The 15,318-nt window shown below is 34.5% G+C and overlaps 1 protein-coding gene and 1 long non-coding RNA gene across 4 annotated transcripts in view; one reads left to right on the plus strand and one right to left on the minus strand.

Annotated features, from left to right (window-relative positions):
* Positions 1-210: 210 nt before the first annotated feature.
* Positions 211-2,497, minus strand: LOC141402100 (uncharacterized). Of its 2 annotated transcripts, none has more exons than XR_012412527.1 (3): positions 2,372-2,497; positions 434-505; positions 211-348 (listed from the first exon to the last, which is right to left on the minus strand). It is a non-coding gene; the product is annotated as an uncharacterized lncRNA (long non-coding RNA). The 2 variants fall into 2 exon arrangements; XR_012412528.1 differs by lacking the exon at positions 2,372-2,497 and adding an exon at positions 607-645.
* Positions 2,498-3,441: 944 nt separating this feature from the next.
* Pex1 (peroxisomal biogenesis factor 1) overlaps positions 3,442-15,318 on the plus strand; it is a 32,472-nt gene continuing 20,595 nt past the window's right edge. Inside the window, exons 1-10 of one of the 2 annotated variants that reach the window (XM_073982781.1) lie at positions 3,442-3,561; positions 3,978-4,246; positions 4,345-4,459; positions 4,757-4,860; positions 4,923-5,037; positions 12,666-13,658; positions 13,715-13,830; positions 13,894-14,350; positions 14,417-14,616; positions 14,675-14,874. In XM_073982781.1, the coding sequence (XP_073838882.1) occupies positions 4,154-4,246; positions 4,345-4,459; positions 4,757-4,860; positions 4,923-5,037; positions 12,666-13,658; positions 13,715-13,830; positions 13,894-14,350; positions 14,417-14,616; positions 14,675-14,874 (2,393 nt within the window). In that variant the 5' untranslated portion in view covers positions 3,442-3,561; positions 3,978-4,153. Of the gene's footprint in view, positions 3,740-3,927; positions 4,247-4,344; positions 4,460-4,756; positions 4,861-4,922; positions 5,038-12,665; positions 13,659-13,714; positions 13,831-13,893; positions 14,351-14,416; positions 14,617-14,674; positions 14,875-15,318 lie in introns of both variants that reach the window. The other variant, XM_073982780.1, reaches the window with a different exon arrangement.

Genomic DNA, 15,318 nt, shown 5'->3' on the forward strand with positions numbered 1-15,318 from the left:
TCCAGCGAATTGGAGCCACACCATCACCCACCCAGTCCAACGAGGGAGGCGCAGTTAAGCTTTGCCGTCCGCCAGGCCCTGGTATAATCCCCAATAGACCTTTTACTTCCATACTCCGGACAGACCGACGGACGACAGCAACATAGTTAAATTCCGTGGTTTGCATAGAAAAAAAGAAGAAATAAGTGTTAGAAGGGGTAAACAAAGGTATTGGAGTTTCATATTACTCACCTCGTTTTGGTGTGCAGGTACTCTGAACTGAGCTCAATCCAGGGTTAGGTTTCTGCTGCTTTCTAGTTTTGGTCGCTCTAATGTATGGCGGCCTTTCGTCCTTTTGTTTGTCCTTTCCTGAAAAAGAAAAAAGGTAAACATCGTTAATATCTAATCCGGAATATAATTATAAGGCTAAAACTTTGAACTTTGACATACTTACCTTCACATTGGGATGAGTCCGCAGATGATACTCGCTGCTGCCTTCAATATTCCTGGCGTATAATATTGCAGCCTGAAAGAGAAAAGAGATTAGAATTGCATCATAAATCATCATAAATCATTTTTTTCCATTCCATTAATTATATCCGAATAGTAAATTTATATTTCAATTACGAGAATGAATATGTATGATTTCCTTTGATGTGTTTTTTTTGCTATTTATTCGTATACCACTTTTGAATAATTTCATGTACATCAAAAGATAGAGATCAATAAACATGTACTACTTTGAATTGAAAATAGTGACAATGTCTTCGGCTTAAAGCCCTATTAAAAAGGTGGTGGGAATGGAATAAAACGGTAAGTAAAGGGTCAAGCCTGGGACACGGAAGCAACGAAGTGTCATGGCGAGAGGTGATCTCGGAGGGTGGGCTATCTCCTGGTTGGTCAGCCGCCAGGAGAGCTGTTTCGATAGGCTAAGATAAGATAGGTGAGTTCAGCTGTTAAGTTTTGATTTAGGCTAGTTTTTTTTTCTATTTATAAGCATATTTCGGGCTTTCCCTTTTTATTTACCTTTTGGTCAAGACCGGTATGATTAATTTTTTTTGTTGTTCAACCGAACTGTCTGCAAGTGGCAAGAACCACCCCTCATCCGTCGAGCCATAGCCGCGCAAAACGCCAGCATACCGGCAATGCCACTCAATGACAAAACTTTGCGAATTTTCGTTCACTTTAAAACATCGGTAGTTCACATTTGTACGTTTTTATTACAGATACGGCCACATTTCCGCTAGAAATTTTACAATATTAGTATTTTTTTCGTTCTCGTACTTTTAGAACAAATTTCAATAAATGCTAATACTTGACAAATCGTTCATTCGCAAGCATTACTGCATATTAAAAAATCAACAATTTTATTTAGCCACGCGAACAAAATTTCTTGTCCTTGTTTTCTATTTTAAGATATAGTGTTAAAGCAGTTTTTGTTGGAACATTTCAAAATGTCAACAACACTAAAAAATCTCAACCCTGCTTTTGACAGAAAAGGCCATAATAGTACGCTTATATATAACCGGATTTAACAAACCCACTGGGTTTCAAATGTCAATTCCATTGCTTATATTTCAAATAAATCCTTATAAAGAAGGTTAACCCTGCAAAAGGCTATAATATAAACCTGGGGCCCAATTCTGTTTCTATGAAAATGTGAAATGAAAACTTTTATAAAGGAGAAAACTGTCAAATGAAAAAAAATTATAAAGGAAATATTTTTCATTTCTAATTTTCATAGAACAAGAATCCAGCCCTGGGGCTCTATTCTGTTTCTATGAAAATATGAAATGAAAACTTTTATAAAGGAAAAAACTGCCAATGTTGTTGAGTAAAATTGGTTCCATCTATAAGTTCTCTGATAGTGCATGTTCTCTGCTTCGGTCATATTTGATGGATCGGAGCCAAATTGTTTGCGTTGGTGGCAGATACAGTGGCATGTTGCCAGTTGTGAGTGGAGTCCCACAAGGCTCTGTCTTGGGTCCACTACTTTTCATCATTTTTATGAATGATCTTTTTCCTAAGCTAAGTGGTTGGTGCTCGCTCTATGCATATGCTGATGATATACAGATGCTTTTCAAAGGTGACACTCGGTATTCTCAAGTTGCTCAATCCAAAATAGACCTTGTGATGGATATGTTAGTGTCTTGGATGTTGAGGAATAACCTTAGAGTTAATCCCAGCAAAACTAAAGCATTATATTTTTCTAGTAATAATCATACTGATATTAGTATTTCTTATGATGGTACGAATGTTCAGTTTGTAAATGATTTGGAATGTCTGGGTGTTGTTTTGGATAGCCGGCTTTCTTTTGATAAACATGTTTGTTCCTTGGTGTCGAAAGTTAATTTCAGTTTGAGGTGTCTTTACAATACTGATATGCACTTGCCTTTGGAAGTTAGGATGAGACTTGCACGTGCTATTATTTTGCCAAAAATTATGTATGGTTTGGAGGTTTATTCTGGGACCACGCAAGGAATATTGGATTTTATTCAACTGGCAGTCAATAGATCCGTTCGTTATGTTTACAAGTTGAATCGTCGTGCGCATATTACACCCTATGTTGTTCAATTCCTTGGCCTTTCTTTTAATAATTTTGTCAAAACACGTTTGTTGCTGTTGCTTTTCAAGTGTATTAAGAACCAAACTCCCCTATTTCTTTTACAGACGTTCTGTTTTTTGCACTCTACGCGTCTGAATCAGTTGACTATGCCGAATGTTTCTCTTCTTATGTCGGATTCTTTTGTTGTTAGAGTAATCCGTATTTTTAATGCATTGCCTGACCAATTAAGAAATTTTGGTGTATCGGTTAATTCGTTTACTAAATTACTTATCCGGCATTTCACTTCGGTACGTGCCGTTGCCGTACCTTTGAACAGATAGTGACATTAATATTGTATTCTTCCAGTATGTTACTTTTTCATCTGTTTTGTGTATTTGCTTGCCTCCTTTTTTTGATTTTTTAGAAAGTGCACTTAGATATTATATATATATATATATATATATATATATATATATATATTTATTATAATGTATTACTTTTGCTTAAGTGACGTTATGTCATGTGAGATTTGGATGTTGCATATTGATTGAAATTGTTTTGGAGTAGCTTCAAAGTAAATCTGTATATATTATTGGTATGCATATTTTTATATTAGTTTTTAGTTTCTTGGTCTTACATTATATTTTTCGAGTAGTTTTTCCTTTTTATTTGGTTAAGCAATTCTTATGCATTTTGTAATTTACACTGATGGGCCGGTTGGCTTTGAATTACAAGTTAAATAAATTGAATTGAATTGAAATGAAAAAAAAAAATATAAAGGAAATATTTTTCATTTCAAATTTTCATAGAACAAGAATCCAGCCCATGGTCTAACAAGATAAAATTGTAATCAGCTGTTAGCTGTGGCCTACCTTATAATTATTCTACCATAGTTTTAACTAAGCTAATCATTCTTTATACATAGTGCGTTTTCAGACGATACGGTTTGACTGCTCAAAAACGCGTTGTCCGTTTTGGTTCTCATTCGCAAACTGTGCCAGTGTTGAAACAAAATGTGGAATTAAGTGAAAGAAAACGTACATAAGTACTTTTTTAATAAATTAGTTAATGAAATAAATTTTTGTAAAAATTTGTTCATTTACATGTTATGATTTTGTAAAATTTATTTTTTTTTTTATCGTGATTGAAATTATGTTAAATGTTTTGAAAAAAAAAAAATTTATGAATTCTACGCCGGTGTTAACAATTATTACGGTATTCGTTATTAACAATTTTAACCCATTCGTTTTTCCTGATTTTGTGGAATTTACAAGAATTACTCTATTTTAAAATGTTAAAATACAATACACACATAAATATTTTTGGTACATTTATGTAAAACCGTACTTCTTTTTGTTCAAAAAGTACGCTTGTATAAAATGACTTCAAAAACGCAACACTAGATGTGAAAATTACGAATGAGAGTCAAAGCGGAAACCACGTTTTTGAGCAGTCAAACCTTATCGTCTGAAAACGCGCATATAGAAAATTGTTATCGAAAAGAAGAAGTATTGTTTTCATTGTATTGTTTTCAATACACATATTGGCCGTTCGTATTAGTTTCCTGATTTTAATTCAGAAGATTTTATTGAATGTAAATAATAAAAGTTTAGTTTCTCGCGGGCAATCATGTTTAAGCGTGCCTTCAAAGTCGTACTTCGACCTACGAAAAATAATTTTGTTTTGTTGCCGGAAAGTTATTATAAAGTAGTTTCAACATACGTAAGTAATAACAGCCAAAAATTAAGATTAATGTGTGCCACGATTGATAACTTTATCCGATAAGATTAACAAAGGTGAACCTTATTCTTTCCACTTAGGATAATGGGTGCTTGCAATTGCAATACGATGGACGGACTCACTATGTTTCTTGGGCTCCTGAAAGTAGTAAAGACAATGAAATTGCTATTAACGCAAGAGTTGCAAAAGAGATCGGTGAGTGCTCTTTTTTACATTTGCTAATTATAAATTTGGCACTAATCGCAATGCACAAGCAAAAATATATTTTTATATCTTAATGTTTGCCTTGAAAACAGTGGTTTTGTGTACGCATTAATGTTTCACAAATATGTAATCTTTTTAGAGACTATACCCTATTTGATGACTTTTGGGTTGTTGTTGCACACAAAATGATCTGCATCTTGTATCGGATGAAAACGAAAAACTAACGCTTTTGCTTAATTTGTGATTTAACAAAATTCCTTAAATAACTTTATGGCGTTATCTTTACAGGTCTCAATGAGAATGACTACGTAAAATGCACACTTGTCGTAGATGTTCCTGTACTGAGGAATGTATTCTTGACACCCGTTTCGGGCAAGGACTGGGAGATCATTGTGAGTATGCTAAAAAATAAAAATCGGAAGCAAAATACTATTTAAACTTCTTTCTTTTTAAGGAATTGAGCAGTGAACACATCTCAGATAGCGTCTTAGATCAGACGCGCATTGTCAACTCAAATCAAATTTTAATAGTTTGGATAAATAAATCTATACAAGTGGCTCTGACCGTGGGTAAGTACAGTCTAAAATATAAAGGAAACCTTATAATGGAATGGTTACATTAGCCCTCCATTAGACACCTGGGTCTGGCCAGGCGCTATAATATATAATCAAAAAGGTCTGGCAGACTCCAATGGAGGGTTATAGCTTTTGGAACATATTGAATAATCTCCCAGCTAACGGAAAAATCCGAATTGCTTATTTTGTCCTGATTACAAAAATATAAAGTTCTTTGGGGGAGTCCATACTTCCCGAGATGTGAGCCTTCAAAATTCGAAAATTCCTTTGTTTATAACTACGCCAATTTTTTTTTAACGGATATTGTTAATATGGATACCATTATAAATCTTACGGAATACAATACCAAACATGTACAATAAGAGTAAATTTATCCTTAGGCTGGCCTATTATATGCAGAACATATTTAATGACTTTTCCTGCTATCGAAAACGTATTTCTTGACGATATGTTTTAGATTTTCGCATTCATCTAATGGGTCGATTCCGTATTGCGAGGCGAGTCATGTCGCATCGTCTATCGTCTCTGTGACAAAATTTAAAAAATGCACTACGTAAAGCGATAGAAAATAATAAGTTATCGGTGATGTAGCGGAGCGTTTTTTGTTTTGATTTTAATAAATTAGAAAAAAATATCCGAACAAGTTCTACACAAAAGTTATAGTTTTCTAAAGTATAGTACACATTGGCAAGCAAAGCTGACAGTCATCGAGGACTATTTCGTGAATATCAAAGCCTAACTGAAAATTTGCTTTTGTAATCTGTAAATAATGCCGTATATATTGTTTTTCAAACATTTTTAGCTAAATAAAAGCTGTTATTTGCCGGAAAATTGTCCTAAAAGTACGTTGACTGTCAGTTTTGAATGATAGTGTGAACTCCCCTTAAAATAATAAGCTCAGTGGAACTATTTTTTGATGATAGTGAAGAAGATATAGTTAATGTAGCATCTATCAGACGACACTTAAGAGAGAAATCTAATCCTTTAGAATTGCCATCAGTATTGTGAGTTTGTTTGGTTTCCAACATTCTTCAACATAATTGTTATTTTTTTAGATCAACAGCAATACAGCCACTACTTAGAGTGTGTGCTGCTTAAGGTGTTTTGCAGAAGGAAGCTTTCAAAAATCTCATGGCAATGACTTTATCCTCGGGATGGCTCAACCCACATTGTCAAAGGTATTAAGCAAAGTTCTGGAGTTAATAGGGGAAAAACTGTGTACAATTTGGATAGTTTGCAAAATAACAGAAGAGGAAAAGCGTCAAAATAACAATTATTTTTATTCAAAAACAAATTTCCCGGGCGTTGTCGGATGTATTGACGGAACACACGTACATATAATGGGGCCAAAGGAAGATGTTCGCCATTTATATCTGAATAGAAAAGTTTTTAGTTTAAACGTTTAGTTGGCAAGTACGTTGTCATTTTCTACTTCATTTTGAGGTTTTTCATTTTCTACCTCAGCAGATTGTCCAATTTCACTGTTATTATCATCCCATGTTTCTTCAATTCCGTAGATCGCACCTGCAGGATTTGAAACCATATTAATTAGCAGTAAGTCTGCTACCGCTTGCTCCATCGACGACAAAGATATTTCTTGTGATGGTCCACCTCCTGTAGCTGTAATGTTCTTATTTTAAGAATTTTATTTTCTTTTGTTTGGATTCAAAATGAGTCCATACTCTGTTCCATTCATCTGGTTTGCGCACACAACTATTTAATTGCTCCACAACATCCTTTCACACCTCATCAAAAGTGGTTTTAGTTTCGCCAAAAAGTCTGACTCCACGAGCTACGTTTCGGTGGGCTTCCATATTTTTTTAAGCAGCATTTCAAATTGCTGTTTTGTAGTAATTTTTCATTTCTTCGTTTTTATTCGTTTGCAAAAATGAATTTTATGGCGACAGAATTTGACGTCGTCGGGCGACTTTTGCCATACGTAATGGAAAAATTGCAACTGGCAACGCGACACGACTCGCGTCGCAATACGGAATCGACCCATAAGAAACCCCAATTGGTTATTACATATTTATTAATTTTAAAGCCAAACCATATAGCAAATTAACGCTAAAAATGTAGAGAATTGAAACTACTCTGGAAAATATTCTTTTTTTATTTATTTTTATTTATTTCATTTCTCATATGCCCAGTCTTTCGACCTTACGGCTGTATACTACAGTGCAATATTAAAAAAAAACAAATTTAAAATTATAATAAGAAAGTATCCTAAATATAATAAGGGAGGGATGTATAAACTACCCCCAAAACAACAATTACTATGTATAAAAAGGGGATATAATATAAATAAAAATTATATAATAGCAAGCATTTTGATTAATTGAATTTTGAAACTTCAGGAAGGGAAGGGATATTAAACTACTCGAAAAAGAAATACAATTTTTTGTATAAAACTAATATAAATAAAATAAAAAAATAAAATTATTATTAAAATATTTTGATTTAATGGTATTACAAAAACAAAATGTATTATAAAAAATGTATTATTCAAGTAATGTAAGAATTGGAACTACTCGAAAAAAAGAAGCATGAATTAAAAAAAATTTAAATAGTTATATATTAGCACAATTAAGCAATATGGGCAATATTCCACATTAAAAAATGATTAAGAGTTATTAGACTCAAAGTAGTCTACCAAGTTCCACCGGAACCTGAGCACAGAGTAATTGAAAGATCTTAGGGGCAATGACAGCACATTATATGTCCGAGCAACTCTAACAAGAAATGATCGCTCAAAAAACGGGGTAAGCATTGGGATTCGCAGCTGAGGGTTACGTATAGAACTGTTAAATCAAAACAAATTTGTTAAATACAGTGGAGTCTGCTGTTTAAAGCATTTATAAAACAGGATTAAAGATCGCAGCTTTATAGAATCTCGAAAAGTGCAGTCCAAGAAATCCACTACAAACGGTGTAATATGTTCTCTATTCCTAACTGGATAAATGAACCTTACTATATTAAATACAGTCTGAAGCTTTTTCACAATATAGCCAAAAGTCCCTGAAAAAACTTCAGTGCCATATAGAATCACTGGCATTATTAAAGCCCGAACAAGGTATTTCTTCATTACCAGCGAAAGAGATAGCTCAGTGTTATACAGCTCTCTTAGCATGAAATTCACTTTGGAGACTAATACCCTAGACAGACGGCAGAGTTAATTTGCATTAAAAATGTCCTAATTTGAATTAATTTTTCACCCTGACAGACCATAATATCTGCATTTATGAAACAGCTGTTTGTGTTGTTTGTTTGTACCCAGCAGACCATTTCATAAAGCTTTACAAAAGTTCGCCAAAATATGCGAAACAAATATACTTTCTACCATTGAATTTTTCACCACGATAATGCAAAAATAAATTTAATTTATTCGCGATATTTTTGAGACCTTTCAATATTTTAAAAATATTGCAAAACTTAAAAAAAAACATTTGTAGAAGATATAATTTTCGATAGAATTGGTATGGTGGGTAATGAAAATTGTTGTGAAAATTAAAATTTTAAAAAGAGATTTGTTAGAAGGCATGAAAAACGATTAGCTGCTATTCTATTCGAGAAAGACCACTACTTATTTGAAAGAAAGGCCAAAAATTTCTGATTTGTTTTCCTTTTTTATTTTCTTAAACATGGAAATTTGACAAAAGACAATTGATTTTCAATGCAAATTGTATCTCAGAGCATGAATATGCTCTCTCTCCTACATGAATATGGACATGATACAATAAGAAGGTAGCAGCAACTGCCGTTTTTGGTAACATAAGATGTCAAAATTTGACATAAATTCAATGCAATTGGCACATGTTACCACCAGCTGGGCTGATAATGCTACCTTCTTATTGTATCATGAATATGGGCTCTCTTTTACAGCATTGCCATATTATATAATAATATATAATTGTTCCACAAACATCCCATAAGGAACAAGGGAGACTTCTCTCTTATCAATGAGTGCACCCCGATTCATATTAGCTCAATGATATGGGACCTACAGTTTATCGCCGAGTCCGATCGGCGTGTCTAAGACACCATTTTTGTAGAGAAGTTTTACATGGCTGAAATATGTACTCAGGAAATGTCGCCAACATTACTGAGAGGTATTTTGCCACCGTTGAAAAGTGTTTTGATGTTGCCTGGCCGGGGAATCGAACCCACGACCTTATGTGTGCAAGGCGGGTGTGCATACCATTGCACCACGGTGGCACCCAAATGCCATATTGAAATACCTAAATACAGTTTAAATTTCCTTTGATTTTGTGCATTTAGAATGTGGATAATGCAAGAAATAATTTGAATTAAGGCAGTTAATGCGAATTAACGCTGCCGTCTGTCTAGGGTATTAGTCATTGGAGAATTGAGTAATAACTTGCACCAAATCACCAACAAAAATTTTTTAAAACAATTCCAAGGCTTTTGGTAAAATTTCCTGATCACATGCTGAAATAATAGCATCGGTGTCTTCCAGATTTTGCTTCGCTTTTTTTCATTGACGTATCAAGCCGTCAGTGAGAAGAGCAAAGCATGATCTGTTACGATAACGCAAGTGCAATATCGTCATCGCTATGTGAAACAGTGGAATAAAGATTTCGAAAAAAAAAATCAGCATCAACATTTAATAATGGAGGAGATAATTTTTTTTAAAATTCGCTTCATCTACTCCAGGATCTTCATCTATAATGTAATTAGGAGGGCTTTTATGAAAGTTTCTGCCCTAATAATGAACAAGCGAATATTTATCATCAAACACAGTTTTGTTGTTTTCTAAAGTATTCTCCATCATGATTTATACACTTTTGCCAGCGCTCAAACGAATTGTTCAAGCGCTTTTTCCACTCCAGATGAGACATTTCCAAAATATTGTTCTTGAACTCTTCAACAGCATCTTCTGCCGATGAAAATCGTTGACCACGCCTTTTTTCTTAATGTACGGGAATCAAATGAAGACATTGGGTTCCAAGTCAGGGCTGTACGGCGGATGACCATCAATTCCGGTCAAAAATGCGTTGGTTTGAATCGATGTGTAAGAGCTCACATTGTCATGGTGCACAATGATTCGACTTTTCTTGTTCGTTTCTGAAGACATCAGACATCAAAGAAAAATTTTCATACTTTTGATGTGGAATTCTAGCGGCACGACGACGTCAGCCAAACATTAATATTTTGACATTTTCTGTCCACAATTTCCGTAAAATCTAATATTTTTTTACAAAATCGATCGATGAAGGACTAGATTCTGATGTTCTTGTCAAGTCCACAAAAATATATGGCAATCGGTTTAGTTTTCGAGTTGGCACAGCAAAATGTTTTTATAAAAAGGGGGGTTTCGTATACGGCCATTGCCACAAAACTTCGTGGTATTTTTCAAATTAAAAAAAGCAGATTTTATTATGTTCTTTCAGATGAAGAAAATCTAAAAAAAGTTTCGTAGTTTTCTTGGATAAAATGTATGAAATATGGATTTTAAGGCTCTCGAAGCAATCTAAAATGTTGGCTTATATCCATTTTAAAATCTTTTCATGAATTGCTTATAATTTTTACCGCACGCAGTTTTTATGATTTGCATTGCCCATTTATTAGGCCACGGCGATTTGAAAACCTTAATGGGCTCTTCGCGTTTCTGATTCCTGGGATTAAACTGAGCAAAAAAGTCCACTAGACCATAGGCCTACAGAGAAAATCGAGCCTCCCGATTTTGACTAAGTTTTTTTATGCACTTTTTTGGACATTTTGGCATATAACGGTCAAACCATTGAGATTTTCGATCCAACAGAGAGAAAAGAATTGTAGCCAAGGCAGTAACTAAGAACTCTCTAATAAATCGCAAAAGCATTGGAACGCCCCTTCCGGCAGTTTTGGCCTTGAGAAGGTCCAAACTTTTCGGAAAATGTCGATGAATGGCACTGTTTTGCAAAAGTTGACCAGAAAAATATTCAAGCGTTCTGACGCAAAATTATATCGTGATGGGATCCATGGACAACGAAAATACCAAAATAAAAAGGCCTTTGAATGTGGCCACAAGCAGGATATGGTCCTTGCAGCTTTTTTCCCATAATTTGAGCATTTATTGGGAAATTCTATGGATTTTATAAACAACCCCTTTATTAATTAGAGTTGTTTAATACTCTAGCTGTTACCATGAACAATACATAATGATTGGTACCATAAATTTGTGTATTTTGATCCTGAAGCTATGTTTTAGCCAATCTCCATTATACCTTTATGTAAGGATCGACCAAAAAAGCGCATATATAAGGGAATAATTCCTCAACCAAATAATGTTTTGAGGCCCTCAGCATCTTAACTACACTCAGAAAAATTATTTTGTTTATATTTGAAAAATCGGATGATTTGCAGATATGAGCCATTTTTCTACCCGCTTTGTTAAGAAACAAACTTTAAAAAAATACTTTTGAAGTTGCCCAACGAATATGTTTATTAGGTTTTGCATCGTATGAAACACAATTTTCTACGAGAACTAATCTAATTTAAGTATTTTGAACGAAAAACGTGAGTTTATGTAGAAAAATATAGTACGGTGTACCAACCATAGGTTAGGTTTAGGATGCGCAACTGCCGTGCTGGCAGGCACTCCACTCGGAGACCTTGAGGTCCATTGTGATCATCCTGACTATTGAAATATGTGTGCTGTAGAGATGATGATGTTGTTGTTATGTGATGAGGTGTATGATGGGTTATTTGTGTACCAACCATAGTGTAATCAAAGCCGGATTATCACAAAATGGTGTAAAACAACGTTTAACCATTCACACTTTAAACATTTTTTGAATAGAAGTGAAATTGATTGTGTACACAAAACTAATATCCTGAGTACCTCACAATATTTTTTGGTCGAGGAATAAATGCCTCATAGATGCGCTGTTTTGGCCGATCCTTTCATAAAGGATTAATTGAAACGGGCTGAAACTTGGCTCATGGATCAAAATACACAAATTTATGGGATTCCAATCATTATGATTTGATTGAGAGCTAAACAACTCTAATCAATAAAGTTTTCGTTTATAAAATCCACTGAAATGACCAATAAGTGCTAATTTACGGGAAAAGTCGCCACAAGGACAATAGCCTATTTTTGGATACTACTAAAGGGCATTTGTTTTCAAACAAACTTCAAATCTATTGGATTTAGTACTATTAACTAAAATATTTACAATTTTGATCGTAAATTCAACTAAAAATATTTTGATTGTCCTTTTTCTTCCACATTCCTATTTTTTGAACAACAAATTTTAAGACTATTTATAATGTTGGTGTAAACAGTAAATAATTTAAAACAAATTGCCAAATTTCTGTTAATATGTGTGTTCGTTTACTTACCATTTGTACAAATTGTTACTGGATGTTGTTCGTTTACTATACAGTACAATGCAAAAGACCTTAGTCGATTACAAGAAGTTGCTGGACTTGTAGAAATTTGTACAAATTATTGAGTAAACGAACACACCTAATGTTATAAAAGTAAAGAAATACAATCTGTAGGGTAAATTGTTATAACTTTTTAAACACCTTATCAAAAGAAGTCAACCTTGTTCAAATTCTTTATAATGCCTATTCCTATATTATTATTATTATTATTATTATTTGCATTACAGATCGTTTGAAACCAAACCTTACTTATGGAAGAATTGACCATACGACACAGTTGATCATATCGCCTGACGTTGCCAATAGTAACTTCAATGGAGCGTCTGATAGTATATCGCGCAGTAAAACGACATCAAGTATTACTAATGGCGATGAAAGGGAACAGTTCAAGCAACAACTGTCTAAATCATCGACCAATAAGCAAATTAAAGATACACAAAATGTAGCTAAATCCAGTCGCCATGAGAAAATGGAACGCTTGAAAAAAGACTTGAGTAGGGAAGCATGTAAGTTTGCAGAGTTCAGAGTCATATCTGGGTCATGGGCAAAGGATTCACAGATATCTGACGTGTTTGTTAACAGTGCCAGCTGGCCTCCGACTATGGACGAAATGTCAATTTATTGCCTTCGTACTATGGAAGATCGCGAATACTATGTCCGTGTTAGATTAGTGAGTCCAAGCGACTGGTTACCGACAATTCATCCTACCGTAGAAATGAGCGCAAATCTAATGAAGTTGCTTCAATTAAAGGAACTAGAGAAGGTAGTTCTCAAACCAAAGCCAATGGTTGTCAATTTTGTTGAAAAAATAGAATTGTTTGCGAACAAGAAAACACATTATAAAGTGGTCGAGAATGCCTTCAAACGTTTTGTAAGGGAGAAAACCGATAAAAGTCCCCTTTTATTAAACCAAAATGAGATAGTACGCTTAGAAGAAGACCTTATAGTTACGGTCGGGATACTGCCAGAACATTTCCATTACTGTGCAGTCGATTCGCAATTCTTAAAGGAAAGTAAAATTTATGCTGCAGATGTGGTGCGCAATGTTGACGATATCATTTCCGTAAGTCCCCCTGCTGCGTCGCCGCTTTTCTCCAAAGACATTATAAAGCTACGTGATTTTGATTTAAAAGTTGAGGACTTAATAAGCGAATTGAGGAGTAGCCTTTGTTTGGATTCCAGAAATTCGGTTTTGAGACAGGCAAATGTTTTATTGACAGGTAATATGTTCCGATATCCAGCAATGTTACAAAAATAACTCATTTGATATTTACAGGTCCATCGGGTGCAGGGAAAACTGTGCTTGTTGAACGTATTCTTAATGAGCTAGTACGCAAACCTTATTTCTGCCATTTTGAAATATTTAACTGTACGCGAAATAAAGGACGGAAGGTAAGGATGAAAGGGGATACAGTTTTAGACAGCTTCATGATATTTTTTCTGGTTTGCCAACAGGCCGAGTCTGTGCAGAAGGATTTGCGTACGATTTTTACAACTTGCTTACAAAATGCTCCGTCGATTGTCGTTTTGGAAAATCTAGATGTTTTGGCACATGCATCGAATGACCAGGCTACACAAGACAGCGAATACTTCAATAGAATAGCCGATGTCGTCCATCAACTTGTTGTTCAATATACGACATATCATCCAATTGCCGTCATAGCTACTGCAAACGAAGTTCATTCTCTCAACAAACGTTTGCATTCACCACGTGGTCGCCACCTATTTCAGACTATTGTAAAACTACCGGGTTTAGAAAGAAACGATCGAGAAGTAGTACTCAAGGAGCTGTGCAGTCATATTGAAAGCGATCAACTTGATTTTGAGAGATATGCGCTCCTAACAGAAGGATACAACAAAGGAGATTTAGTGCAATTCATTGAACGAGCTATATTTTATGCATATCGACTAAGTAAGAGTGTGTCGTCTTTTTAGCTTTTTAATATATGCACCTACATAATTCATCAATATTTTGAAGGTAAAAGTCGTCCAGTTCTTTTAAACGAACATTTGAAAAAGTCTTTGGAAAATACCAATTCATACTGCCTTAAGGGGATAGAGAACCATCAGTCTATAGATCAAAACTCCGATGTAAATGATGCAAGTGACGAAAATAAAGTACATGGTTTAGATTCGGTTACATCAGTACTTGAAGAGGTTCTGATGTGGCCATCACGAGTGAGTAATTAATAGCATAACCAAATGGACATAAAATTAAGTGTTATAAATGTTTTAGTATCCCAAAATATTCAACATGTCACCGTTGCGTAACCAAGCCGGCGTCCTTCTTTATGGGCCTCCTGGCACTGGCAAAACGTTTTTAGTGTCAAAACTAGCTAAAAAGTGGAATCTTCGTACAATATCTGTAAAGGGACCGGAATTACTAGCGAAATATATTGGACAAAGTGAGGAGAATGTTCGGAATTTATTCAATCGGTAAGTAAATTAGACATTTTTAGTTTATGAGTTCGCCATTGGTGACTATGTTTCGTCCAAAATACATATTTCATGAGCAACAAATACAAAGGGGATGCCTGGTTAGCTGCATTTGTTTTGCTAAATAATTTTTATTAATCTAAAATATAAATTGTTAGATGGGCTTATTGTGACCTGTTTATCGATACATAGTCGGCGACAAAGGGAACTTATGGAGTTGTTTGGTGACAACTAAAACTATAGTCTTCCCCATGGTTCAATTATTAGATAATGATTGTACCATGGTCTTCCCTACTTCCGCCAGCAACTAATCAATTGAATATCCACTGTAAAACATTTTGTGGTTTTCAAATGTTTCAATAAAACAAAATATGGACGTTAGCTGAAACAACACATAAAGATGTAAAATTCTGTAGCCCAACAATAAAAAAACGCCAACAACAA

Source organism: Musca autumnalis, unplaced genomic scaffold (genome assembly GCF_047663935.1).
Source record: "Musca autumnalis isolate F117 unplaced genomic scaffold, ASM4766393v1 scaffold_4, whole genome shotgun sequence".
Taxonomy (NCBI): Eukaryota; Metazoa; Arthropoda; class Insecta; order Diptera; family Muscidae; genus Musca; species Musca autumnalis.